General features: G+C 38.8%; 1 protein-coding gene and 1 long non-coding RNA gene across 2 annotated transcripts; one reads left to right on the top strand and one right to left on the bottom strand.

Moving 5' to 3' along the window:
- Positions 1 to 325: 325 nt before the first annotated feature.
- On the top strand, positions 326 to 23,124 carry septin8a (septin 8a). The gene is made up of 10 exons (XM_082141377.1): positions 326 to 469; positions 9,294 to 9,408; positions 9,519 to 9,714; positions 10,679 to 10,865; positions 14,857 to 15,018; positions 15,189 to 15,285; positions 17,073 to 17,241; positions 18,208 to 18,340; positions 19,892 to 20,061; positions 22,259 to 23,124. The coding sequence occupies exons 1-10, from the start codon at positions 440 to 442 to the stop codon at positions 22,260 to 22,262; spliced, it is 1,263 nt and encodes a 420-aa protein (XP_081997503.1). The 5' UTR covers positions 326 to 439; the 3' UTR covers positions 22,263 to 23,124.
- On the bottom strand, positions 22,491 to 26,450 carry LOC309478029. Its single transcript, XR_014198767.1, has 2 exons — positions 23,397 to 26,450; positions 22,491 to 23,364 (listed from the first exon to the last, which is right to left on the bottom strand). It is a non-coding gene; the product is annotated as an uncharacterized lncRNA (long non-coding RNA).
- Between the last annotated feature and the right edge of the window lie 277 nt (positions 26,451 to 26,727).

The raw sequence follows: 26,727 nt of genomic DNA, 5'->3' as shown, positions 1-26,727 counted from the left end.
CTTAAAAGCTTTCATTGCAAAATAATGTATGTTATTGTATCAGTACAATTGTAGTTGTCATATCTCTTCGCCATGTCATCTTTTGTTTTTCATTGTTTTTGTATTATTATTATTATTTATTTATTTTTATTATATGTATATGTATGTAATTCGTTGACAATGTTCTTATGTTATTGAGCATTCACAAAATAAATAAAAATAAACAAAAGATTCGGCCGGTCTCACGTGACCTAATTAATATTCAAGAGCCGAGCCTTCAGCGTTGGTTGCTTGTGCCTTTCAGCCAATCAGCGCAGAGCGTATCATTGCGTCATTTAAATTCACAAGCAAGTCCTTCACCATAGTAACGTTGGTAAATTCTCCAGCCCGACCACAGTGAGTGAGACGAAGGCAGGCAGCTCCCTTTCGCCTTATCCTCCAAACACACACATTCCTCATCATGGCGGCCACGGATGTAGACATATTTTCTGTAAGTACCCTTTAAAGTCAGTTCTTACTTCCGGAAACCCACTTAGCCGGACATATGTCTGTACAGGTTTATCTGTGATGAATCAGGACTAGCACGAGCGCTACTCTCTAGCTTAGCCCAACGGACTCTGTGTTGACTATTCACTGCTGTTTTACTGTGTGTGTGTGTGTGTGTGTGTGTGTGTGTGTGTGTGTGTGTGTGTGTGTGTGTGTGTGTGTGTGTGTGTGTGTGTGTGTGTACTACAGGTCAGATCAGGTGTATTATCTGTCTTTGTGATCTTCTTCTAGCTTTATAACGTTAGTGTGTGTGTTTCTGGTGAACCGTAAAGACTGTTGAACTTGTCTTTTCTCAGTCTCTTGAATGTTTGTTGTGAACATCTCTTTATTTACAGTGAGTCCACAGACTCTATAGTACACATGTCATGTTTCAGTAGTTTGCCAGATTGCTTTTGAAGGCAACATGCTCCCTCTTTTACACTTCAGTGTTTTATACCCCCAAATCCCCATTGAAACAACACTGTTGTGAACAGCCAGACTAGAGCCGGTGAAGTTCGGGGCCAACAGGAGGCCCTCAGTGTGAGATCACAGATAAGAGTGACAGAAAGGGCGGATGAGGTGATGTCTGATGGTCCCGCTGTCAAACTCAAACAATTTATGTGTTCATTATGGGATCTTTGGAGTAGGTGGTGATTGTGTGAAGGATAATAAGTTTATGAGAACGCAGTAAGTTTTCAGTCTGTGTAACGTTAAGTGAAACGGAAGAAGCGGGACGCAGTTGAATGAAAAATGAAAGTTATATCTCATAATTTTCCCATCCTCAAGCCACCCTAGGCTTATATGACTATCTTCTTTCGGCCGAACACAGAGTTATATTTAAGAATATCCGGGCTCTTCCAAGCTTTATAATGGGAGTCAGAGTTCACTCATCCACCAGAACTAGACTCGCGTACGGCTGTCACCGAAAGCCAGTGATTATACTTTATAAAGTTATAAATATGGATATTTTTCTTACACAAACGCATGGCTTTGCTTCAGAATTCCTTTATTAACCTGGAGCCGTTTACTTTTATGATGGATGGATGAGCTTTTTTTGGGCTTCAAAATCTCAAGACACCCATTATAAAGCTGGGAAGAGCCAGGAAAGTTCGACTGAAAGAAGAAAGTCATATACACATAGGCTTGAGGATGAACTTGAGTCATTTCTGGGTGAACTATCCCTTTAAGCAAGACTTCCTTAGTCAAGAAGACCATGCTGGGTCTTTCAAGGGCAGGTTCAGGTAGATTAGATTTGTAAACTTTGTGTTTTGAGCGACAGTTCAAGCCTTGAACAAAGATGTGCCGTGAGAACCGATCCATCACCAGTCCTGGGAATGCTCAGGGAAGGACTTTTCCGCTGCTAATTTTGAGGAAGTGCTGAGGATTTGAGGGAAACTAGTTTGGGTTAGAGAAGAATAACTGTATTGAGCTGTTTACTGTAGTGTGTTGGTTGCTAGATAATAGGTTATGTGTGTTCTGTGGAAGTGAAACCTGTGGCCAGTTTCAGAAACCTCTCCTCTATATTAAGCCTGTGTCTTAAGAACGAGTCTGACCAACTAGCAGTTTGTCAAGGGGTAATTAATCTTAATTTTTGGATTAAAACGTAATGTTTTTAATGTAACTGACATATAAAAGTATAACCAGTCAGTGTGAAAGGAAAAAAATGACGTGATGAACTTGTAAGACTAGTCTAAGCAGTTTATGCAGCTGTCCACTGGAGCGTCTCTGTGAGATGATGTTTGCGTCCAGCTCTCAGAATGAGTGAAATGTGAGTGTGTTTCAGAGTCAATGACTTTTGATTCGAGCTTTGTGTGGGTTTACGGGTCATATTGATCAACTGCATTGAGCTGTGGAGGGTCAATTCGAATTCTAATGCATCATGGGTAAAAAAAAGCTTTAAGGGACAGTTCACCCACATTATTTATGCGTCCTCATAATGTTCTAGTGACTTTGAGTCGTACGGAAATGTATCAAACTGTTTCCATTCAGTGAAAGAGATGTTATGTTATGTGTGACACTGCTGTTCTCAGTATTTTTGTCTTGTTTCCATTCCAGATATGTGACCCTAGACCACAAAACCAGTCACATGGGAACGCTTTCTGAAATTGAGATTTATACATCATTTGAAAGCTGAATAAACAAGCTGTCCATTGATGTATGGTTTGTTAGGACAATATTTGGCCGAGATACAACTATTGAAAATCTGGAATCTGAGGATGCAAAAAAATCTAAACATTGAGAAAATCTCCTTTAAAGTTGTTCATTTATGTTGGCGATTGTGCTGCATTCACTCACAAAAATACATGTTTTATATATTTACGATAGGAAATGTACAAAATATCTTCATGGAACATGATCTTTACTTAATATCCTAATGATTTTTGGCATAAAAGAAAAATCGATCATTTTGACCCATACAATGTATTGTTGGCTATCGCCACACTCAGGGTCACATATCTAGAAAGTCTTAAATCAAGATGCATTTACTAGATGAGTAAAATGACATAAGATATTATGTCATGTTTTCCGGCGGAGTTGATGCTTAAAAAAAGCTAAACGATCTGGCAATGTGGTGAGAAACATAATCATAATTCAGACAGAAACAAGATTTTTCTCACCCCACTGGCAGATAATTTTGCTTGTTTTAAGCAAAAACTCACTTCATTTTTATTTATTTCCCCAGAAAACAAGACTTAATATCTCATGTCATTTTACTCATCTAGTAAATGCATCTTTGATTTATGAAATGTTTGATATTTGGACTGGAAACAAGACATTTTCTGCAGTATAGTGGTTAACCTGGCTCTAAAGTCTCACTTGCACTTGTGAGGACGAGTAAATAAGAGATTTTTCATTTTTGTGTGACGTACTACATCTCTTTTACGGACAGATGTAGCCTATAATTGCACAACTCTTCACAGTGTCGGTTCAGTAACTGAAAGGGTTAGAAGAACAAGACCGTCCTGTTCAGCATTAATTTAATTTCGTGTATTATCCTCTAGTTTCAGGGCAGGGCTGGTGTAGTTACTGTTATTTAAAGATATATGAGTTTCGTGATGAGTCAACGTCCTGTTTATCTGACCACGGACATTAATAAACACACATGATCTGCATATGATATGAGACCACTGATCTACATGTCATTTATGAATGTCAGTGTATGAGACTTTGTGACTTAATTTTCTCGAGGCAAGAGCATGAAGCTTTACTTTACCCCATTACCCAGCACATCGCAAAACTGTAGGGGTGGAACGAAAATTCATCCATTAATGTGTTTTTCCTTAATAAAAGGATACAAGCAGACATTAACCAGGAGAATTATTGAATTTCTTCGACTGCAAAAAGTGTTTCTGCGTCAAACTTTGTTTAATAATGATGTAGTTTAACATGCAGAACTCGTATTTATTGAATTAAATCATAGACTAAGTTTAATAATCACATTAGGCTTTAGCACAATTCCTCTTTTTCCTTCATTCTCGTGTTACGCTGCACGTTTGAGCTTCTCTTTATGTTCACTGATCAATGTTTATATGTGAATAAAAGCCTAAATTAAATCTGTTCATCATATAAAGCGATCAAGTCTCTTTAGAAAATTCTGACTAAACCACTCAATTCAAATGGATTAGTTTTACAATCTCTTTATGAATTTGAGGTGTAAAAGTGGTAGTTGTGTGGACTGTCAATGGAGGGATTCATTCAAATATCTACATTTGTGTTTCGAGGACGAAAGGCTCATGGGTTTGGTTTGATGTGAGTAACTGATACGTTTTTTTCATTTTTGGGTGAACCCTTTAAAATAATTATTACGTACACTTTACGATATTTAGGCCTAGGACTTTTTTTGTTTATTTAAATTTGCACACATGCTTCTAGATAGATTTCACAGTGTGCACACATCTCGTTTTAGTCACATGTGAACTGTTGAAGTGTCGAGCCCTGATGGCATTAATGATATGTGCTCAGTGTCATTTATAATAAGTGTAAAATGCAAAACTTTACACCTGTCTTTTACTTCACCTTTAAAAAGAGTGCATGAATGCATGCACTGAGTGACAGCAAGCTGTGTGTGTGTGTGTGTGTGTGTGTGTGTGTGTGTGTGTGTGTGTGTGTGTGCGCTCTTGTATGAAGATCTCTAATAGTAAAAGCAGATAAACCCTGTTCAGTGCAGATGCCACCCGAATCTAGACCATCTGCATTCTTCTCCGTACCGGCCCCTCCTCCCGTCTTATCAGATGAGATGCCAGAGAAATTTCCGATGAGGGTTGTTGTGTCCGTTTGCTGAAGCGGGCACACACACACACACACACACACACACACACACACACACACACACACACACACACACACACACACACACACACACACACTCAGGTGTATGTGGGGGGTGAGAGTGGAGCCGTCCCAGTTTGGCTGTTCTCCACTGTCACTGAGTCCCATCTGCCTTGAACAGTCTGTGTTGTCCTAGACTCCATCACGGATTGGCCATTGGATGGTGTCATTGTTCCCTGCAGAGTTATTGTTTTAAATCATCCTTATCTTAATAATGCACTGATATGCAAATTTTGTCCGATACCGATAACTCTTTATATTTGAAAGCCAATATATTGGCAGATAAATCTAAATCTAAATTTTTACAACATTTTTGAGAGCTTGATTACAAAAACAAAAGTTTAACCATTAAATCATGTCCTCAAGCACACAATTATGATCTTCTCATTATAATTTTTTCGAAGTTTTTCCAATCATATTCTAAGCAATTCAAAGCCATCATGTTGAACATCTGAGCATCTGAAGAGTCTCAGCTGAAGGAAATAATACAGTATTTATCGGCTTTAAATGAACACTTCACTTTTTTTGGAAATAGGATATTACGCCATGATATTACGCAGCGTCACGTTGGAAGTTACCGAGCTGGGGACTATTTTCAGGCACTGCGTAATATCATTATGCCTGCTGGACTCATGGTACGCCAGCACAGCTCCTGGATTATTACGCAGGAATGAGAGTATAGTTCCTAGCCATATCAGCCTAGAAAATCGCAACTTTTCATTTTCCGTCGGTCTTAGTACACCCACAAGTTTTAAATAGGATAAATATCGAAACTCTTTGGTTATTTTTTTGAGAGTCTAATCAGATTCAATAGCCGCGTTTCCACAGTCGGGCCAGTGCGAGCCAGGGCTAACAGCGAGCCGAGCCGGGCCAGTGGCCTCGGGCCTCAAGCACCGGGCCAGTAGCCCCGCAGCGCTGCCCTAAACCCCGCCCTTAACACGCCTTCCTGGAGCTAACGTCATACAACCCCACCCATTTCAGCGGGAATTATTTGTTTTCTTAGGAAGTTAGAAAACTTAGAAGTTAGGAAGATAGCATGTATATGAACTCACCGTCCGTGGAACCATGGAAAGTTCCTTCTCTGGGCACCGCTTTGTCCATACGCTGATTTCACGCAGCCGCCATTTTGAAATCGAAAGTGAGGCTCCGGTGGGAAGAACCCCGGAAGTAAAGATAAACAACAATGCCTTGGATTACCAACCTGAAGCTGCTGCCGCGATTTACACTATTGGATGTTAATATTTAATATAGGATATGTATATAGTTCATTCCTGCTTCTGTTTTTACATTCTGAATTATATATAAAAAAAAATAATTATTTATAAATGAATTTCACTGTATATAGTCTAAAGTATGAAAGAAATGTATGTACATTTTTAGAATTGACACAACATCATTAAACACAACAATACGCCATCGCATTCACGACTCTCCTGTGATTAAAGGCGACACTTCCGGTTTTCTTCCCACCGGAGCCTCGCTTTCGATTTCAAAATAACGGCTGCGTGAAATCAGCGTATTGTGTTTTAATCGCCTTGTACTGCGCCTGCGACTTTTACAATTTTTCCCGAACTTGAAGCGTTGTTCGCTGAATGCTTAGCTAAGCAAGTTCAGCAACGATGTATTTTATAACGTCCTCGTTTCTGCACACGCCGTCAAATTGACGTTGTACCCTTTATTCTGCCCAAATGCTCGGAAGAGCTTTGGTGTCTTCGACAGACCAGTACAGGCGATTCTCCATTTTGAGCAGCGATTATTTTGCGCGATATAAAAAAGTAAAATGTGCATCTTGCCGCAGACCATAACTTTCCCTAACACAGATAAACTCCGCCTTTTACCTTGACCACGCCTCTAGGCCGAGCTGGCCTGTTTTGGCCCAAGGTATTCGACGGGCCAGAAATCCTGGCCGTTGGCCCCGAGTAAGCCCCGATCAAGCCCCGGAAGTGACGGTGGAAACGCGACTGGCCCTGGCACGCACTAGCAAGGCCCGGCCCTGGCCCGACAGTGGAAACGTGGCTATTGATCTATGCTAAGCTATGCTAAAAAAAAAGCTATGCTACCGCCAGACCCGGAGATCAGCAGAGATTTTTTTTTTTCAACACCTCATGGCATTTAAAATGAGTATTTTGATACAGTTGAAGCCACTGTCTTAAGCAATTCTGTGATCTATTTTGAAGCTCATATCTTCTTCTGTGTCCTAAGGAAGAATAGGCTACTAGTCAGTGGTGTCTGGAAGGATGACAGAGTTTCCTTGTTGGATGAAATATTTCTTTAAGTGTTTCTGGATGGGGCGATTCTTTGGCAAAGAAATGTATGGAATGTGCATGAGCTCTCAGTGTTCTGTCAGTGTGTCTGCATCAGGCCTGTCACTGCGAGGGCGGGCTGAGAAAATATTGTGTTAGGGCCCAAACGCTGCTCCACTTCCTCCTGATCTACTGCCCCCTGAGGAGAGCCGTTCCCCCTGCGGCCGGGGCGTTTACCAGCAGCCCCTATATGGCCATTGTTCAAGCCTTCCCAAGATTTTTCCCAGACTGCATGTTTTCCCAAAAATGCTTTCAGCCATTTCCCGTTCTTCACTTCCTAATGTTGGATCTCCCCTTCAGTGCCTCTGGTCTGAAATGACACTGGCTGGTAGGGGTCGGTACAGGTTTTTCAGCTAGAATTCCTTTTGTGCTCGGTGTGTGTGTGTGTGTGTGTGTGTGTGTGTGTTACACCAGCTGAATTGCTGCTTCCCTCAGTAGCACTCTCAGTGACATCATCCACCAAATATGTGCCTGCATTGGGGGAAAAGATGAAGCCAGATGAGGGAGGAGCGCATGGATTTCAGGAGTTTTAGGGCACCCATTAGTGGGATTTTAGATTTGTCTGGCTCTGAATTATAGGATTTTTTCAGGAACATTGGAAACGCTTTGAATGACTGATTGTCTATAATGGTACTTCGTTTAAAGCTGACATGACATACAAATTCACCCTTGAACTCTTTTCTAAATGCATGCGTTTTATTTTGTTTTTAACATTTTGACCTAATACGTTATAATGTTTAATAAAAATGTCTTAACTCCTTCTGATGAAATTATAGGCATGTCTCTCATAATTTAATTCACGTTAACCCCTCCTCTTTCTAAAAACCCTCTGCCTCCATCCAATCTAGCAATGATGCATAGAACAAAGTCCCCACAATTTTTTCTGGTTACACTTTATTTTGATGGTCCACTTTAGACATTCTACGAATTATAAGTAACTTCACAACTACATCTCAACTAACTCTCATTCGATTAGACTGGTAGGGTTCGGGTTAGCAGAATAAGGTTGACATTTAGTTGCAAAGTTATACTTATAGTTGGAAGAATATCTGTTGAGGAGCATAAAAATAAAGAGTTAGCAGATATTAAGCAGACAATCTACTAGTTGACATGTACAGTACAGGCCAAAAGTTTGGACACATTACTATTTTTAATGTTTTTGAAAGAAGTTTCTTCTGCTCATCAAGCCTGCATTTATTTGATCAAAAATACACACAAAAAATTGATATTGTGATATATTATTACAATTTAAAATAATTGGTTTTTAATTCATTATACTTTAAATTATCATTTATTTCTGTGATGCAAAGCTGAATTTTCAGGATCATTACTCCAGTCTATCACATGATCCTTTAGAAATCATTCTAATATGATGATTCATTATCAAAGTTGGAAACAGTTCTGCTGCTTAATATTTTTTCATAACCTGTGATACTTTTTTAGGATACTTTGATGAAGAAAAAAAGAAGAAAAAAAGCAGCTTTTCTTTCTTTTTTTGAAATAAATCAATACTTTTATTCAGCAAGGATGTGTTAAATTGATAAAAAGTGATAGTAAAGAAGATTTATATTATTAGAAAATATTTTTTTATTTTGAATAAATGCTATTCTTTTAAACCTTTTATTCATCAAATATATTAGGCAGCAGAACTGTGTCCAACACTCATAATAAATCACAATATTAGAATGATTTCTAAAGGATCATGTGATAGACTGGAGTAATGATGCTGAAAATTCAGCTTTGCATCACAGAAATAAATGATAATTTAAATTGAAAACCAATTATTTTAAATTGTAATAATATATCACAATATTACATTTTTTTCCTGTATTTTTGATCAAATAAATGCAGGCTTGATGAGCAGAAGAAACTTCTTTCAAAAACATTAAAAATAGTAATGTGTCCAAACTTTTGGCCTGTACTGTACTTGCAAAGTTAATTATAGTTAGTAGTGGACTATCGGAATAGTGTGACCTTTTTTCTTTACGGTAATCCATTTCATTCAGATGCACGTCACAGTACAGAAGGGTTTTTCAGTGGCTGATGCCAATACAAATAACTAGAGAGGCAAAAGATTTTAGATTTGATTTTTTTTGCCTTGCCTTTTTTGTGAGCCTTATTTCAGTCCATGGTCAAGTTTGTCTGGTTCCTTCACAGAATGAAGAAAAGCGTAACCTCAGCCTTGGCGGTCATGTTGGCTTTGACAGTTTGCCTGATCAGCTGGTCAGTAAATCCGTGACTCAGGGTTTCTGCTTCAACATCCTCTGTGTGGGTAAGCAACCAGTATCAGCCCATCTCAACTGTTCACTAGCTCAATGTCAGTGCAGAGATGCTATGATCATGTAGAGTGGAAATGCTAATCAGTCATTCTCTTACCATTAGGAGAGACGGGCATCGGCAAGTCCACGTTAATGAACACCCTTTTTAACACCATGTTTGAAAACGAGGAGGCCAGCCATTACCAAAACGGTGTTTACCTGCGGCCCAGAACGTACGACTTGCAGGAGAGCAACGTCCACCTGAAACTGACCATCGTTGACACGGTGGGCTTTGGGGATCAGATCAACAAAGAAGAAAGGTAAAGTAAAATACACAAATCAGCATCAGTGTTTTGGAGGGTTGCACTGAGAAACTGATATAACTTCCGTCAATACGGCACAGTTCGGACTCATTCATTTTCTTAAAGCATTCGAGGCACAAATCCCTTATTGCTGTGAGAACTATTGGATATTGTTGCACAAACTGTTAAACAAGCTTGAAAAGTAAGTCCACGTTATAATGCTGACTGCATTCAACTTTTGTTGTTCTAAGAAATATGTTATTCTTTATTGTTTATGAAATATGTTTATCAAAAACTCCGAAGCAACATTGAGTGACAGCTCAAACTCATTGTTTTCCTCATATTCTCCAGTGTTGCAGCTCCTCTCTTCCCAGTCTGTCAGTAACGCTCTGTTTACTTCCTGTCTCTATGAAGCCCCTCCTTCTGTAAAGCACACTGTGCTCTGATTGGTCGGCTGGAGATGAACTTTGCAGAGCTTTTTCACGCTCGAACAGCAACATTACACGATAAAGAACGATGAACATTTGGTCCTCTTTAAATAACTAAATCAAATATTAAGCACGTCCCAAATGTTAAAATAAATGATAAACCAAACCGCTTATAAAGCGTCTCCTTTCACTGACCGTTAGTTGACAGAGAGAAAAGAAACACTTGGACTCTGAGAATATGCGTGTAGAGATAGACAGAGAGACTTAAGGGTGCCAGACATTGCATCTTTTGGGAAAAATGCATCCAGAACAAGACAGCGTAGGCTCTGAAAGCTCACAAGTGGTGCATGCTGGGAAAAATGCCTAAGAAGTCAAGAGACGAGGTCAGAGAACGTAAACATGATCCAGGCTTGTCTCTACACAGCTGCGTCTCTCTTCTTCTCACACAAAGTGTCTTGATTTTTGAGAAAACATAGCAAATTCTTTCAAATATTGATGTTAAATGTGTGCATATCGTAATAATGCTGATTTCTTGCACCGTCTGTTTCTCTCAGCTATAAACCTATTGTGGATTATATCGACACACAGTTTGAAAACTACCTGCAGGAAGAGCTGAAGATAAAGCGCTCTCTCTTCAACTACCACGACACCAGGATCCACATCTGCCTCTACTTCATCTCCCCCACGGGACACTCGCTCAAGTCCTTGGATTTAGTCACGATGAAGAAGCTGGACAGCAAGGTAGGTGTCCGTCTCTGGGGTTCACTGGTGGTCATCAATCTCCACTGGTTGGCAAATTCTGGAGTTGTGTTATGAAGATTACACTTCATTGCAAACTCATGTCCGCTAACCGCTAGGCTACATCCTGATGACTCCTTATAAAATAAGGATATTATTATAATAGCAAATTATATGTACATGAAGTTTCTGAAATTAAATGAACATTTCTTTTACACAATATTCACTCCAAAGTGTGTCTGGTTTTCAGCCAGTGCTTACAATATCAAAATCATAGACTGTAAAAAAAATATGAACGACGCCCCTTTGCTCTCTTCCATTGGTGAGAACTGAAGCCGCCAGTGTCCCGATATGGCTCTGACATCTTGGGTGTCGAGTCTGCGCAGTAGCGATCTCTGGACCAGACCTGCGCAGTCGTGAGCAGGAAGTAAAGCCGCGAAATCAAGGCCCCGCCCCCTCACTCTCGGTGTGAAATAATTAATTATAGAAATTTAGATATTAAATTTAAAGCTCCAATCTCCTCAGTCCTCCGAAGATCCCGAAAAAAAGTCTGTTGGTGCTTCAGTGACTACTTCGCTCAGAGAACCTGTCAATCACAGCTGTCAATCATGACGTCACACCAGCGTTTTTATAGCATCAAATAACTAACTAACTAAAAACTAACTTATTTTAAAAACAAACACTTGAACTTACATCAGCGTGACTACAGTAAATGACAGAAACCACCTTCAGAAATAAGATATTTGAAGTGTAATTAAATTGTTTAGTTGGTCTCAAGTCCCGTTGATTAATACGGGGAGGCGGGGCTTATGACCTATACTAGGACCAGTCACCGGGGGGGCGATCGAGAATAAGCTGAATATTGCAAAAGCCAAAGTTACAATCATAATCATCATCATCCTCATCAATATTAATATACCATTCAAGTGGACTAGGTTACAAAACAAGTGTGAGTGGAAAACAGTTCATTATTATTACTAAATGTTGTTATTACTCATGTTTTAGAAGTTGTGTATGACATGAACAGGGTTTGAAATTCACTTTTTCACTCACCGGACAATTTGGCTACACAATTTTTAAGTTATCAGCCATTCAGAACTCCTACTAGCCAAGAAAAAAGAAAAGAAATGAACCAGATGAACTACGTCACGGCTTTATTATAAAATTAGGATATTATAAAATTTGGATTTCATACATTAATTTCTTAAAGGTGGGGTATGTAATTCTCTTTTTTGGCCATTTTTTCAAAATCACTTGAAATCCTATTCCTAACCCACTTACAGCCACTGAGTTAGAAGCACTGAAATAAAAATTAAGCAATTTAATCATCTGTGGAACGGGCAGGACTCGAAAAACTCCAGCCAATCATTTCCAAGGCCACCTAGAATCATTGGACAGTAAGTGCGTCAATCAAACGGTCGTACCATTCCCCCCTCCCCCATCCATGTCCATGTTCTTTGAATGGGTGGAGTCAAAGGAAAGAAGGTAGGACCATTTGAGTTGTGTATTTTCAAAATCTGCCGGCCGTTTTGCAAATCACATACCCCACCTTTAATCAAACTAAATCGTGTCATCCAGCATCTCCTCCATCCTCATCCTCATCACCAAACATGTGTTTTAGGAGGACAGATCAATACAGCACAAACAACATGTAGGATGTTGGAAAATAACAGTGTTTTCTGTTCACCAAATGCTTTTTAATCTTCGCTATTGCTTCAATGCAAATGAACAAGCGTGCCGTTGTCTGTTGTGTAGTGACGTGTGTGTTCAAGTACGCCAGATATGAGCAGATTCTGCAATACGCTGTATTTAATATATCATGACTCACGAGTATATGTGCTAAATCTGTGCAGATCTGTCTTACACGAACTCCCAGTAAACTGAGTAAACATATAATAAGTAACACGGTAAATCGGCTCGTGATCTGACAGCGTTACCCGCCACAGTTCATCATTACTCGCATTTGGCGGGTGTTCACTTCAAACCCTGATGACGTCACATGGCAGTAGATACGGCACTACACTTCAAACCCTGATGACGTCACATGGCAGTAGATACGGCACTACACTTCAAACCCTGATGACGTCACATGGCAGTAGATACGGCACTACACTTCAAACCCTGATGACGTCACATGGCAGTAGATACGGCACTACACTTCAAACCCTGGACATGACATTACATTCACATTTCTTTTGCTGCCAGAAGCATGAATGAGCATCTGGTTTGCGCTGGTTGTGTGAGTGTGTAGAGGATGTCATTAGTGAAGAGTGTATTGATGATTGATAGTGTGAATGTAGGACAGTGGGCAGGGGTTCTCTCTCTCTGCCAGTGGAAAGAGAGCCGATCGATTCGTCACTTCATCACAGAATAATGATGTGAACGAGAGGAGACTCTGGGGGTTCGTGCTTTTAGGAGATGCACAGATGGTTCATGATGATGTGGCCCCAGGGCCCCGTGACAACACATACATGCTAAACCTGGGGAGCGCTTGCTTTATGCCTGACATTACATCGCAAGCATTTTGATTTGTGTATTGGATGGTATTTGTGATGTTAGTCAGCGTTGATTTTATACACACAAAAATGACAGAACTCTGAGACTTTGATCTTGTAAAAGAGACTAATGCACAGTTCTCCAAGCTTCCAGTAACATGTTGGGCACAGTGGAAAAACTGTGTTTTAAAAATGCATTCTAGAACTATAATTAATATAAAGAATAGAAAAACTATAAAGAATTATTCTCTGTGTTTTGAAGTGCCCACCGTATCAATATTTTGCATTACCGTATCTCAGCATGTCTACTCTCAGCACATGCACAGATGTCCTGCTTGTCCAGTTTTTGGCGCTATTCTTTTTTTAGATGTTATGAGCGATAAAAATACCTCTGTACTCATACTAGAGTTTAGGTGTCTCTGAATGCCCTCACGCTAGCACACGCTAGCACTCGCCAGCGCGCCGTTACTCTTTTAAAAATACATGCTTTAATAAACAGGCGATTTTAGCAGGTGGCTTCATGTATATTCACGTAAACAAAAATGAGTTAAAGTGCCCCTGTTATGATATTTCAAAGTCTCCTACAACAAATTTACAGACATCCAAACACTTTGATTTTCTCATAATATACATTACAGCATCAGCTCTTTTCTCACAGTGTCTGAAACGGTTCGATAAAGGATTCAGTCTCTGTAAACCCCGCCATTCCGAGAGCCTACTCTGCTCTGATTGGTCAGATGACCCAGTCTGTTGTGATTGGTCTACTCTGCTCTGATTGGTCAGATGGCACTGTCTGTTGTGATCGGTCTACTCTGCTCTGATTGGTCAGATGACCCAGTCTGTTGTGATCGGTTTACTCTGCTCTGATTGGTCAGATGACCCAGAACCAAACTCTTCCAGTCTCAGACACAACTACAGTGTTTGAGGGCGGCCAATGAAGACCACAGGCTGGCATTATGCAAATGTATTACAAACATGTAGATTCAAACCGGAAGTGAGACGGGAATTCCTGACGACTCACTTCAGGCGGTTCGGATTCGGAATCACTTCTTTCTTTTGGAAGACAAAAGCTCCATTTATCTGCACTTTGATCTCTGAAGCCTTGTAGACCTTTTCCATTCACAAACAGCTTTATTACTACACTACATTATTGGGGCACTTTAATGTTACCACTCTGAGACCAATGTATTCATGAGATTCATGAGGCTTAAAGTTGTAACATTTGGAGACTGACAGCCCCAGTTAATATCTACTTCTGTTTAATAGGGAGAATTTCTTGCACTTTCAGCATTCTGCTAAATGTCTCAGTTTGTCACATAGAAAGTCACGATTGAGGCTTGTTAGCTTATTTTACGACTCCGTTAAATACATGTAGCCTGATTTATTACTGGTATCTTATTTAACACAAGATCTATATCTATCTACAACCTCTCCAAGATGTGGAACTAGAACATAGACATGTTGTGAAATGTTTTTATTATTTATTTTTTTATTCTTAGGTGAACATCATCCCTATTATCGCCAAAGCTGACACGATTTCCAAGAGCGAGCTACACAAGTTCAAGATCAAAATCATGAGCGAGCTGGTCAGCAACGGGGTTCAGATCTACCAGTTTCCCACAGATGACGAAGCCGTCACAGAAATCAATTCCTCTATGAACGTGAGTCTTTGTTTACCATAGACATAAACCACATAAAGGCTTGTGTGCAGTTTGAATTTAAATACAGATGTGAATGTATATATCAGTGGGAAAGTGCATATTATTGCACAGATTGAGCACTAGTAGGACTTGTAACATTACCATGTAACCTTTGACTGTGTTTATCCTAGGCCCATCTCCCCTTTGCTGTGGTGGGCAGTGTCGAGGAGGTGAAGGTGGGCAATAAGACCGTGAGGGCCAGGCAGTACCCGTGGGGAGTCGTTCAAGGTAAGAAGAAATAGGGCTGTCAAATAAAAATATTTATTCAAAATATTCAAAATAAAAATCACATTCGAATGCAAAAACCGTGCATTCGAACTTTTGGTTCGGTAACCTCTCGCGGTTTGTTTTTGTTAGCTTCTCCAGTATAAAGAGCTAGATTGTGCTGGGAAAAGGCTTCCTGCCGATGAAAACACTCTCAGTTAGTGGCAAAAATCATGCAACGACACACTTGACCAAACCTACACATCGGTCAGAGCTGAGCGTGTGTTTTCATCAGCTGGAAACATCATCAACAGAAAGCGCTCAGCACTCGCTGCTGATAGAGAGATGAGCGTCTGCTGGTTTTGATGAACAATATGTAGATGTAGTGAGTAGAAGTGAGTGTTTCTGTATGGCAGTTTGCTGCTGTGTGTTGAAGAGTGTTTTCTCAGGTTACTGATGCACAAACACAGTTGTATGCACTATTGTAGCCTAATTTACACTAAAGCACATTAAGGAAATTATATTTTATTTCAGAACAATTGTTTCAAAAGTTAATGCACTTTAAAAAGAGAATGTCATTTCAATAAAAGATGCGATGCTTGATTTGCGCTCGCTTGCGCCCTCTTGAAGGCATAGGAGACAATTATTAATGATTATTATTAACATTAATGACTGCCTTTAGAGTTATAATTCGAGAAAGAAATTCGACTTTAGCTTTTCAGCCATTTTGAAAGCCCTAGTAAGAAATAACACTCTTGCAGTGTGGCTGTAGTAGCGGACGTTACTCTGTCTCTGGAGAACATCACGCTCGAGGGGCTGGAGTATGGCGGACACTTTTATTTGAACCCTGCTGTTCATTTTCCTTCAGCTTCTCTCTGTGGATACTGGTTTGGGGGGGGGATTTTTACAATGCCTTTCATGTGAAAACAATCCCATCAATCAAAGCGGCGATAAATGCCACTCTGGACGGAAGCTAATTACGCTGTTTTGTCAGATGTGAGCGAGAGAGCTCTGCCACTGATAAGGTCACATCATTAGCCGTAGCCGTGTTTCAGTTTAATTGCTCGTCCAGCTCAAGTAGAGACTCGTGCTCCGTGAAAGAGACGCTCGGCGTAGAGCGCTTGGCTTTGTGAAGTCTCGTAGGGTTTTTCAGCATACACTCAAATACAAATCATTTAAAAAGAAATCAGTTCTCAGCCATGTGACTACTTGCTCAACTAGTTCAGACTAGAGATGCACGATATATCGGCCACCATATCGGTATTGGCCGATATGTGTTATCAGCCGGATAAGAAAAATGTTGCCGATAAATGATGTATTATGTCCTTCAGCTGAGACTCTTCAGATGCGCACTGTCCAACATGATGATGTTATTGAATTGCTTAAAATATGATTGGAATCACTTCAAAATACAGTAAAGTGCAACGTCATATCGGCTACATAAAATTATTATGAGATTGAGAACATTATAATTGTGTGTTTGGGACATGGCTTTTAATGGTGAGACTTTTGTTTTTACACAGTTCACTAGTTTCTATCAGCTCACATCATCTTGTACTGGATTGAACAACTTCATGTCTACAGTAATTGTACAGAATATTGAACCAATTAAACTATTTCTCTAACATTTATTCAACTGTTCTTTAAAGTACAGGGTTCAAAATATACTTAGTTTTCCATGTTTCGCTCCGCCTTTCAAAGTATATTCCCTGGCCTCGCGCGAGCCTGGAGAGAAGATCGAGTGGGCTTTGGTTTTCAAGTGCTCGTAACTGTACTGACCGTGTGTGTGTGTGTGTGTGTGTGTGTTGCAGTGGAGAATGAGAGTCACTGTGATTTCGTGAAGCTGCGGGAGATGTTGATCAGAGTGAACATGGAGGATCTGCGAGAACAGACTCACGCCAGACACTACGAGCTCTACAGGCGCTGTAAACTAGAGGAGATGGGCTTCAAAGACACCGACCCCGACAGCCAGCCCTTCAGGTGAGACACACACACACTCCCTGCAAGCTCTCAACCATAGACTGTAAAGAAATATGGGCATAGTGTGTGTGACGTATTTCTGAAGAGCGTTTTTCAAGCCCAAAGTGGGCGGAGCCGGCCGTCGTCATCTTTGCAGCACGACACTCCCGGATTAGCTGAGGTGACGTGACGCTAACAGACAGCAGACAAACGGCTAGTAGTGACATCAGCGGCAATCCACCTGTCACTCAAGTGGCCACGCCCTTGATTATGCAGAACTTTAAGGCTTAATATAATTTAAACAGATGAGTTATAAAAATATTCACCCCCCTCACAGTCGTCATGAAGGGCAAAATTAGCTATATAGATCAAAACCACTTTTTGAACCAGGCTGTAAACATGTTTCTTTCTGCTGTAAAGTTGGGCATTTTAACATGGGGGTTTATGGGATTGACTCTCTTCTGCAGCCTGTCTCTAGTGGCCAGTCGATGAACTGCAGGTTAAGTCACTTCAGTGTTGGATTCAAGAGAGAGACCGGAAGGTTACCGCTTGCTCTCAACATGCACTGATTTTGCAATTTGGTAAAAACCCTAACCCACTTAGGGTTGTTTGGGCTACTGTTCACTTTTTAAAATGTAGCACAGTTGACGAAACATAATGCCAGTAAAAGAACAAAATCTGTAAAGATAAATATAACGATAACTATATTAGCATCCACACCAACAGACGATGACGTTCTGTTTATTATGAGCGCACTGCAGTATTCTGTGTTTTCATCCTGATGTTCGCTGTCGTTTTTCAGAAAAGGCTTTACGTGTGAATGATTAAATCAGTTTTGCTGCTTGGAAATGCATCACATTGCTTGTGAATGCAGTTTAATGTGGATTTTAAGTTAAAATGTGCATGTAAATCTTTATGAAAAGGAAAATCAGGTTATAAACGTTACCATATAAGATCGCCCAGTTCAAAGCAAAATCTTTTCTACAGTCTACAGGAGACGTATGAAGCCAAAAGGAAGGAGTTTCTGGGAGATCTGCAAAGGAAGGAAGAGGAGATGAGGCAGATGTTCGTTAATAAAGTGAAGGAGACGGAGGGCGAGCTGAAGGAGAAGGAGAGAGAGGTTAGTCCTGATGAAAGGGATAGTTCACACAAACATTTCAATTAGCCCATGATTTACTCACCCTCAAGCCATCCTAGGTGTGTGTACATGACTTTCTTCTTTCAGACGAATACAATCAGAGTTATATTTAAAAATGTCCTGGCTCTTCTAAGCTTTATTATGGGAGTCAATGGGTATATTTTTTCGGAAGTCCATCAAAGTGCATCTATCATTATAAAAGTGCATCTGTCCATCATAAAAGTGCATCTGTCCATCATAAAAGTGCATCTGTCCATCATAAAAGTGCATCTATCCATTATAAAAGTGCATCTATCATTATAAAAGTGCATCTATCATTATAAAAGTGCATCTGTCATTATAAAAGTGCATCTATCATCATAAAAGTGCATCTGTCCATCATAAAAGTGCATCTATCCATTATAAAAGTGCATCTATCATTATAAAAGTGCATCTATCATTATAAAAGTGCATCTATCATTATAAAAGTGCATCTATCATTATAAAAGTGCATCTGTCCATCATAAAAGTGCATCTATCCATCATAAAAGTGCATCTGTCCATCATAAAAGTGCATCTGTCCATCATAAAAGTGCATCTGTCCATCATAAAAGTGCATCTATTCATCATAAAAGTGCATCTGTCCATCATAAAAGTGCATCTATCCATCATAAAAGTGCATCTATCCATCATAAAAGTGCATCTATCCGTCATAAAAGTGCATCTGTCCATCATAAAAGTGCATCTGTCCATCATAAAAGTGCATCTGTCCATCATAAAAGTGCATCTATTCATCATAAAAGTGCATCTATCCATCATAAAAGTGCATCTGTCCATCATAAAAGTGCATCTGTCCATCATAAAAGTGCATCTATTCATCATAAAAGTGCATCTGTCCATCATAAAAGTGCATCTGTCCATCATAAAAGTGCATCTGTCCATCATAAAAGTGCATCTATCCATCATAAAAGTGCATCTATCCATCATAAAAGTGCATCTATCCATCATAAAAGTGCATCTGTCCATCATAAAAGTGCATCTATTCATCATAAAAGTGCATCTATCCATCATTAAATAAAGGTTAATAGAGTAAAAAAAAGAGTAACACTTGATCTCACGCACGACGTAATGACGAACGCGGAAATGCAGAGGAAAGAGCAAAACACCAGTCACGAATTAGAAATCTAAAACGAGAATTTTGAAAGATAAATGTGGGCGGAGCTTGAGTTTGTTACCCAGCGCCGTGTGTTTGAACCGCGAGAGCTTACGCCACTCCTACATCTACATCACACATCATCAAGTGTTGCTCTTGTGGCGTAAGTCGACTTGTGTACGGCCGTCTGCCAGAAGCTGGTTATTTTAGTCCATACAGTTTTAAATATGGATAATTTAAGGCCTTTATTAACTTTGATGGACTTAAAAAAAATGTCATACACACCTAGGATGACCTCAGGGTGAGTAAATCATGGGGTAGTTCACCCAAAAATGGAAATTAGCCCATGAAGTCCACATGTCCTGTGTCTAACACACACTGATCTCGCTCTCTGTCCTCAGTTACACGAGAAGTTTGAGCAGCTGAAGCGCATGCATCAGGAGGAGAAGAGGAAGGTGGAGGAGAAGAGACGGGATCTGGAGGAGGAGATGAACGCCTTCAACAGGAGGAAAGTGGCGGCCGAGACGCTCTCGCTCTCACAGCCGCTCAAGAAGGACAAAGACAAGAAAAAGTGAGTTCTTCCACTTCCATCTTTCTCCTCAGGTGTGTGTGTATCGATCTACACGTGTGTGTGTGTATCGACCAGTGGAACATGAACTCCTCATATATGGCCTCTAGATTATAAGCTAGGGGTGTAACGATACCCTCGCGTCACGATTCCATACAAATCACAACTCCATATTATTGCGATATAAGATTTAAGATTAACATAAAATGTACTGATTATTAAAACGCTAAATTTGTTTTTACATTGTGAGTGTAAATGAATAGTCTTGGACTTGGTGCTGAAACCCAAAGCACAGGACAATAGAGACGCCAGAATAACAATATTCATGATTCTGAAGTTGAAAATACTGAATTATTGTAGACGAATATTCTCTGTCACTGACTAGATATATTTAAAATAATGTCGGACACTTTTTACTGGTAACATCAGACATTTGGCATCATCAGGACACACTAATATTCCCCCATTGCATTATTATACATTATATTCAACATTATATATAATAGTTTTGCAACATATTTTTGTATTGCGATTATTTATTGTCACACCCTATTATTCATATTTCAATAAATACATAAAACACAGCGTAACAATCAAGCTAATTCTGACAGGTTTGTGTATAGTTGTCAGGCCCCACCCCTAAAAACGGCTTGTGGTTTGAGATGATTCAGTCATAATAGTGATGTCAGAAAGCACGTCTGTATTAGTTTCAGTGCAAACACATTATCTCAACACGGCCCTTGAGTTAATGTGGCCAGCAAAACAAACACATCCATATCTCATCATATCCAACGTAAAATAGAAGTTCTTTTCCAAAAACCATTGTCTTGACCTTTGTGTCCACTGTATTAGAAGGACCTTCAGGGACGTCAGCCTGTTCTGAGCCCTCACGGCTCACATGAGCTCGTCTAGCGCCATCTTGTGGTTCTCCATGGTATCTGTGAGCATCCATTTTGTGGTTTGTACCTGACATGGATCCTGTTCCTGTCACATAATCCACTTCTCCAGCGTTCTCATTGCTCAACCGGTCCATGGTTTCGTGTGTAATCGTGGCTCAAGTGGACATACAACTCAGAGCCGTTCCTCAAACTGTTCGGCTCGAGCACTTGTGTTGCTGAGAGCAAGAGAAAACGGATGAGTCGGTGTAAAAGTCACGTTTTATTATTACATTCAGAGATAAAGTGAAATATATTCGAAACGCTAAAAGCATGTGTTTTAGTTCCCGCCACTTCACAACAAGTCCTTTACATTTAATGGTATTCTGATCACTACAGGAAACAAACATAAAACACACATTATACTGACATTCATTTTAAATAAAATTTTGTAAAAAAATTTAACGCTGAATTAATGTTAAGCAGAAGTGAAGCTGCCGGTGTTCGAGCTCACATACTCCTGTCTTATAAAGTGGACAGTCCGCTCCTTGATTCTGATTGGTTGAGCCACATTTGAAGCCGTTCTCAGACATACATCAGTATCACTGTGTTCCACTTCTGAAGAACTACTGGACCGTAAACACGTTTACTTCACCAGTCCAAGGCTCACTCAGGAGATACACCTCATGTCTTACTGTCTGCACAAATGTGCTGCTCAAAATAGAGCCGAGCCATTAATCACATCATAGATAAAGGTTTGTGTTTACATAATATATGTGTGTGTACTGTATATCATTATTTTGTATATATAAATACACACACATGCATATGTGTGTGTGTGTGTGTGTGTGTGTGTGTGTGTGTGTGTGTGTGTGTGTTTATGTATATATGTATGTGTGTGTGTGTGTGTGTGTTTATGTTTGTGTGTGTGTGTGTTTGTGTGTGTGTGTGTATTTATGTGTGTGTGTATGTATGTGTGTGTGTGTGTATGTATGTGTGTATATCTAAATATTTTATTCATAAATTTAAAAAAAAATCTTAAATATAGACATCCAAATATGTGTGTATATGTATTTACAAAATAATTTTCTACAGTACACACACATATATTATGTAAACAAACTTTTATTTTGGATGTGATTAATGGTTTCACAGAAATAATAATGTCATGCGAGTCTCTTGAATCTCCTCAGCCGTTGATCCGCGTATGTCAGCATGCTTGTATATTTGTGTTTTATTACTACACATATTTCCATTCTACATCAGTTTGATTCATTTATTTAGTGATTCATTTTCTTGTGTTGTGTTTGTTTGTCTTCTTTCAGTTAATTTATGAGCTCATCGCAGGCCATCCATGGACTGTCCTTCATTAACGTTGCAACATCAGCTTTTGATTTCTGACATGTTCCTCATGACATTGTGTTAAAGGACCAAAGATCCTGGCGGGAAGACAGAGAGATGCATTATGGGGACTCAGTTGCCACATTTGTTTGGGGGGGGGGTGAATGTCATTTCTTTTTGTGTTTTTCAACCCCATTTTATGGTTGTTTTGTTCAATTTATTTTTTATTTTTTACACACAGTTTGTTTTGGTACTAACCATCTGTTCATTTGTCTTACAGTCAGGCCAATGTTGTGACGTACATGTTTCCCTTGCCAATGTACAGTAGTATTTAAGATCTGAGCCAAACTCATTAGCACAGCAGTGATGAAACTAATGCACACATGTGTATGATTTTATTATTATTATTATATAAGCCTGCATGGGTATGGCTAAATAAAGCCGTCTTAAAAGTTATTTTGGTGCAGTTTTTAAACGTACATGACAACAGATATGCAAATTTATATTTTTTTGTATTGTAGACAAGAGCATAATGCTGTATGGCATTCAGATTATATTGTTGATCATCGAAGCCATACTGTAGAGGTAAAGACAACTTCATTTGCATAAGGGGAAATGTTGTATCAGCTGACATTGAAAATAAACACTCCCCTGATCTCCTGGAACTGTTGGGACGTGTCTGTGGTGTCGGGTATATAAAACGTGTGTATATAACTTCATTTTTAATAGGAAAATGAGCTGGCCGTTGTCCTGCACGGGTCTGTAATGTCTCAGTATTCTGTAGTAACTTCATTTGGGGCTTTGGATGTAAAGTTGAAGTTCTCTGTGAAGCATAAAGTCTGTGTATCCATCTCTGCCTCTGGTGTCTCTTACACACTCATCAACATTCAAAACATTCTGCTAGAAAATATGTGAAGGAAGGGGGCGATTACAATGATGTTTTTCACTCTAATGGTAAAACACTTACTATTAGACATTTACTAACAAAACATAAAAAAAAAGTGCATGTGCATCTCCAGTAAAAGACATTTACTTTATATTAAGCTGTTAATATAAATATAAAGCTGTTACGTGTCTTTATTAGGCGTTGCTAACAAGTGGCTAAATGTCATAGATATATACACTAGATGTCGCCTCGGCTACGGCAGTTCATTGCGTCAATAGAGCCGCCATCTTGGAACAGGGGAGCCCCTCCTCTTTAATGCATCAGCGCCAATGTAAGCAAAGGTCTAACGGACATATAACCACCATAAATCGTCATGAACGCGATTTTTCTAGTTTTGTTTTTGGTTTGTTCCAACGGTCAGATGTATTTATCATGGAGTCCAGAGAAAATGTAAGGTTTTGATATTAAGATAATCTACTTCTTTTTCAAAATATAATGCATAGTGCTAGTAGGCCTAAGTCTATTAGTCACATTCTTCCACTTGAGTAAACTTAGAATGAACTAGCGCTACTTAGCTTAGCCTACTGCATGCAAAATGTTAATTTAAACAGGCAAGAGTAGAAAATAAGCAACAAATAATTTCAAGTCATTTTTTATATCATCTGGACTTAAGTAAATCATATCCAAAAGAATTTTTGAAAAATGTTATGTATTTTGGATGTTATGAGTTGTGACTCCCAGATCACATGGCCTGTTTAGGGTATTAAAAAAAGGACCAAATCTATAACTGTAACTGCATGTTTAAAATAATTATATCCTATACTTCAACTCACATAATGTTGACATATTATATATCATTGGAAAGCTTACAAACTCAAGATCCAGCCTGTGAAAACCGTTTTGAAATCGGACCTTGCGTTACCATAGAAATGGTAAAAAAAAAAAAATAGGTAAAATGGTAAAAAAAAATTGGATTTAGGTCAGGCTGACTAATTGATCACAGATAACTTGAAGCAAATCATGTGACCAGCATACTCAAGACAAGATCAGTTTAACCTGTACATTTTATCATTAATTTTGTAAAAAAAAAAAAAAAATTCAGACTACAAAGATTGTTACAAAAATGAATACAAAGTTAATCCCTTTTTTATACCCAAAAGTGGCAACGTGACTCAGGTGTAACATATATTTCAAAACGTGCTAAATAACAACATGAACAACATTTTTATAAATTTTCTTTTTCAGCACCTTAAGACAATGTTCATAATTAATGTTAGCAGTGTTAGTATTATTTTTTCAAAAGAAAAGTAAGTTTAATATATATTTACTTTCCTCAAAATCTGAATGTCCTGCACCACCGGTAGCCATGTTGGATTTAGGTCAGGCTGACTAATTAATCACAATTTTTTTTAAACAAATCATGTGACCAGCATACTCAAGACAGACCAGGCTGTGATAAATGATAAAAGGATTTGACGACAAAAACTATGTTACACCCAGATCACATTGCCAGTTTTAGGGTTAAACATTTAAATTGTATTGGTTTATTAAATATGATACACAAAGCAATTTGCAGGTGGAAGCCAATACAAAATTTGAGAGGAACATAATGTTAAAGTTAGATAGTTGAGGTGCCAAAGACCGTTTCATCTTCTCTTTATTCCTGTCCCGCAATACTTTTGCCACATTAAATAAGTATGTACTAAAGTAGTAAATACATCTTAAATAGCTAAGATTCACAAATTCCAGTGTCCTTCCACACCTCCATAAACCCCACTGTGTCCTTGTGCAAAACTCACACATACATAAGATTTGTGGAATTCTATGTATAATAATCATGGATGTACTGTTTGAAGATTGACAGGGAGAGGACAAGCATACTATTAGGACTGTACTTACAGGTTACAAGCGCCACACTGCTTTCTTTTTCCATAAGGTTTGAGTACAATCGGTAAAAAATCTAAGTTAGGAACAACACAGCCAAAAGTGGGTATAGAGGATCAACTCCTGCATATTGTACATTTTAAACATAAGGGTTATTTCAAATAATATCTAAAGAGTACAGTACATTCACAGTTCATTTTCTTCCTCCAAGCAGAGAAATGTACACTTAACTTATAAAAAACAACCATCCACACAGTAACTAGCCACAGAAGTCCGGCATCATCCATGAATTCGAAGTACAGACGGAGATAGCAGCGTTACCTAGCTACTACCTATGACAGGACCCCGTTCCAAGATGGCGGCGGTTTTGACGCATGCTTAGACCCTCAAGGCGACGTCTAGTGTATGGCTAAATGTGACGACAGAGGCTAACCCTAACCTAAACTCAGCACAACCATAACGATGCTGTAAAAGCGGACTCTTACAAACTACTCTAACGCAAATAGTTCTGGGAAAATATTTTTAGAGTTTAGAGTATAAAAACTGAAAGAGTTGTCGGAATCTTAGTGATGGTGACGCTGATGTCGTGGTGTAGTTCGTACCTTTAGCTTTTTACTTCTTCTGACGACTGCATTTAGGTTTCAAAATTAATAGAAATTGTGTACATCTGTGATTATTGTCTTGATGGACAAAACGTGCTAATATCATAAACTTTTGTTGATCACAGAGCTTGTTTTTAGCGATAATCCAAAAGCCTACCAGTGTCATGAGAACTGCCGGTTGACCTACAAAGTGACGTCATACACACATCTATTGGTCACCCTTTACGTCTGTCTGTGGTTTTTGTCAAGTATTTAACCAATAAAACGTAATAAAAAGAGCTTGTGACTACACCTCGTAACTCCATTGGCTCCTCAAACTGTCAGTCAAACCTCTTGACTCCGCCCCTCCTCTGTCGTGATGAAGCGTCGCGCGCAGTTTGGAGCGTCTTTGCTTGTTTGCGATGCAAAGGTAAATGTTTGAATAAGTTCAGCGTTTTCTTTACTCAAGAAACTGTATAAGTAAAGGAAAATGTTTTATGTATTTGAAGAGTGTAAAATGTTAATAATATATAATGACACATGCAATGTATAAAGCCACAATATCAACTTTGATATGAACTTTAAATCCTGTTTTTATGAGGTAGAAGCATTGCTTATGTACATGTACAATAACGCCAACAATTCAACAGCATATATATCAAAACAGCATTTATTTGGTATAGAAATATTTTCTAACATGGTCTTTAGTGTCACTTTTGATCAATGTAATGCATCCTAGTTGAATAAAAGTATTAATTTCTTTGAACATAAATAGATCTTATTGGCTCCAAACATTTGAACTGCAGTGAGTATGTGTATATATATATATATATATATATATATATATATATATACACAATTATTATAAATTGTTTTAAATTGTCACATTTGCTCTATTACAAATTACTACTAAAAGGGATATTTTACTCAAAATGAAACCGTCATTAAATTTTAAATCTGTATTAATTTCATTCAAACACAAATCCAAACATGTTTTTTTATATATATATTTTGATTCACTGAAGAAAAAAAGTCTTATGGTTTTGGATCAACATGAGGCAGAATTTTCATATTTTTGGTGAACCATGCTTTAATGACACAT

The sequence above is a fragment of the Leuciscus leuciscus genome (genome assembly GCF_965113295.1).
Source record: "Leuciscus leuciscus genome assembly, chromosome: 16".
Lineage (NCBI taxonomy): Eukaryota > Metazoa > Chordata > Actinopteri > Cypriniformes > Leuciscidae > Leuciscus > Leuciscus leuciscus.
The sequence above is the reverse complement of the archived record's forward strand: the minus strand, read 5'-3'. Positions and strand labels throughout refer to the sequence as shown.

What these genes read in the sequence shown, in the direction of transcription:
- septin8a (XM_082141377.1), top strand. Translation starts at nt 440, where the DNA reads ATGGCGGCCACGGATGTAGACATATTTTCT. An exon ending in CGGATGTAGACATATTTTCT is followed by an intron (nt 470 to 9,293) that starts GTAAGTACCCTT and finishes GTTCCTTCACAG; the next exon opens with AATGAAGAAAAGCGTAACCT. An exon ending in CCCGTGGGGAGTCGTTCAAG is followed by an intron (nt 15,286 to 17,072) that starts GTAAGAAGAAAT and finishes TGTGTGTTGCAG; the next exon opens with TGGAGAATGAGAGTCACTGT.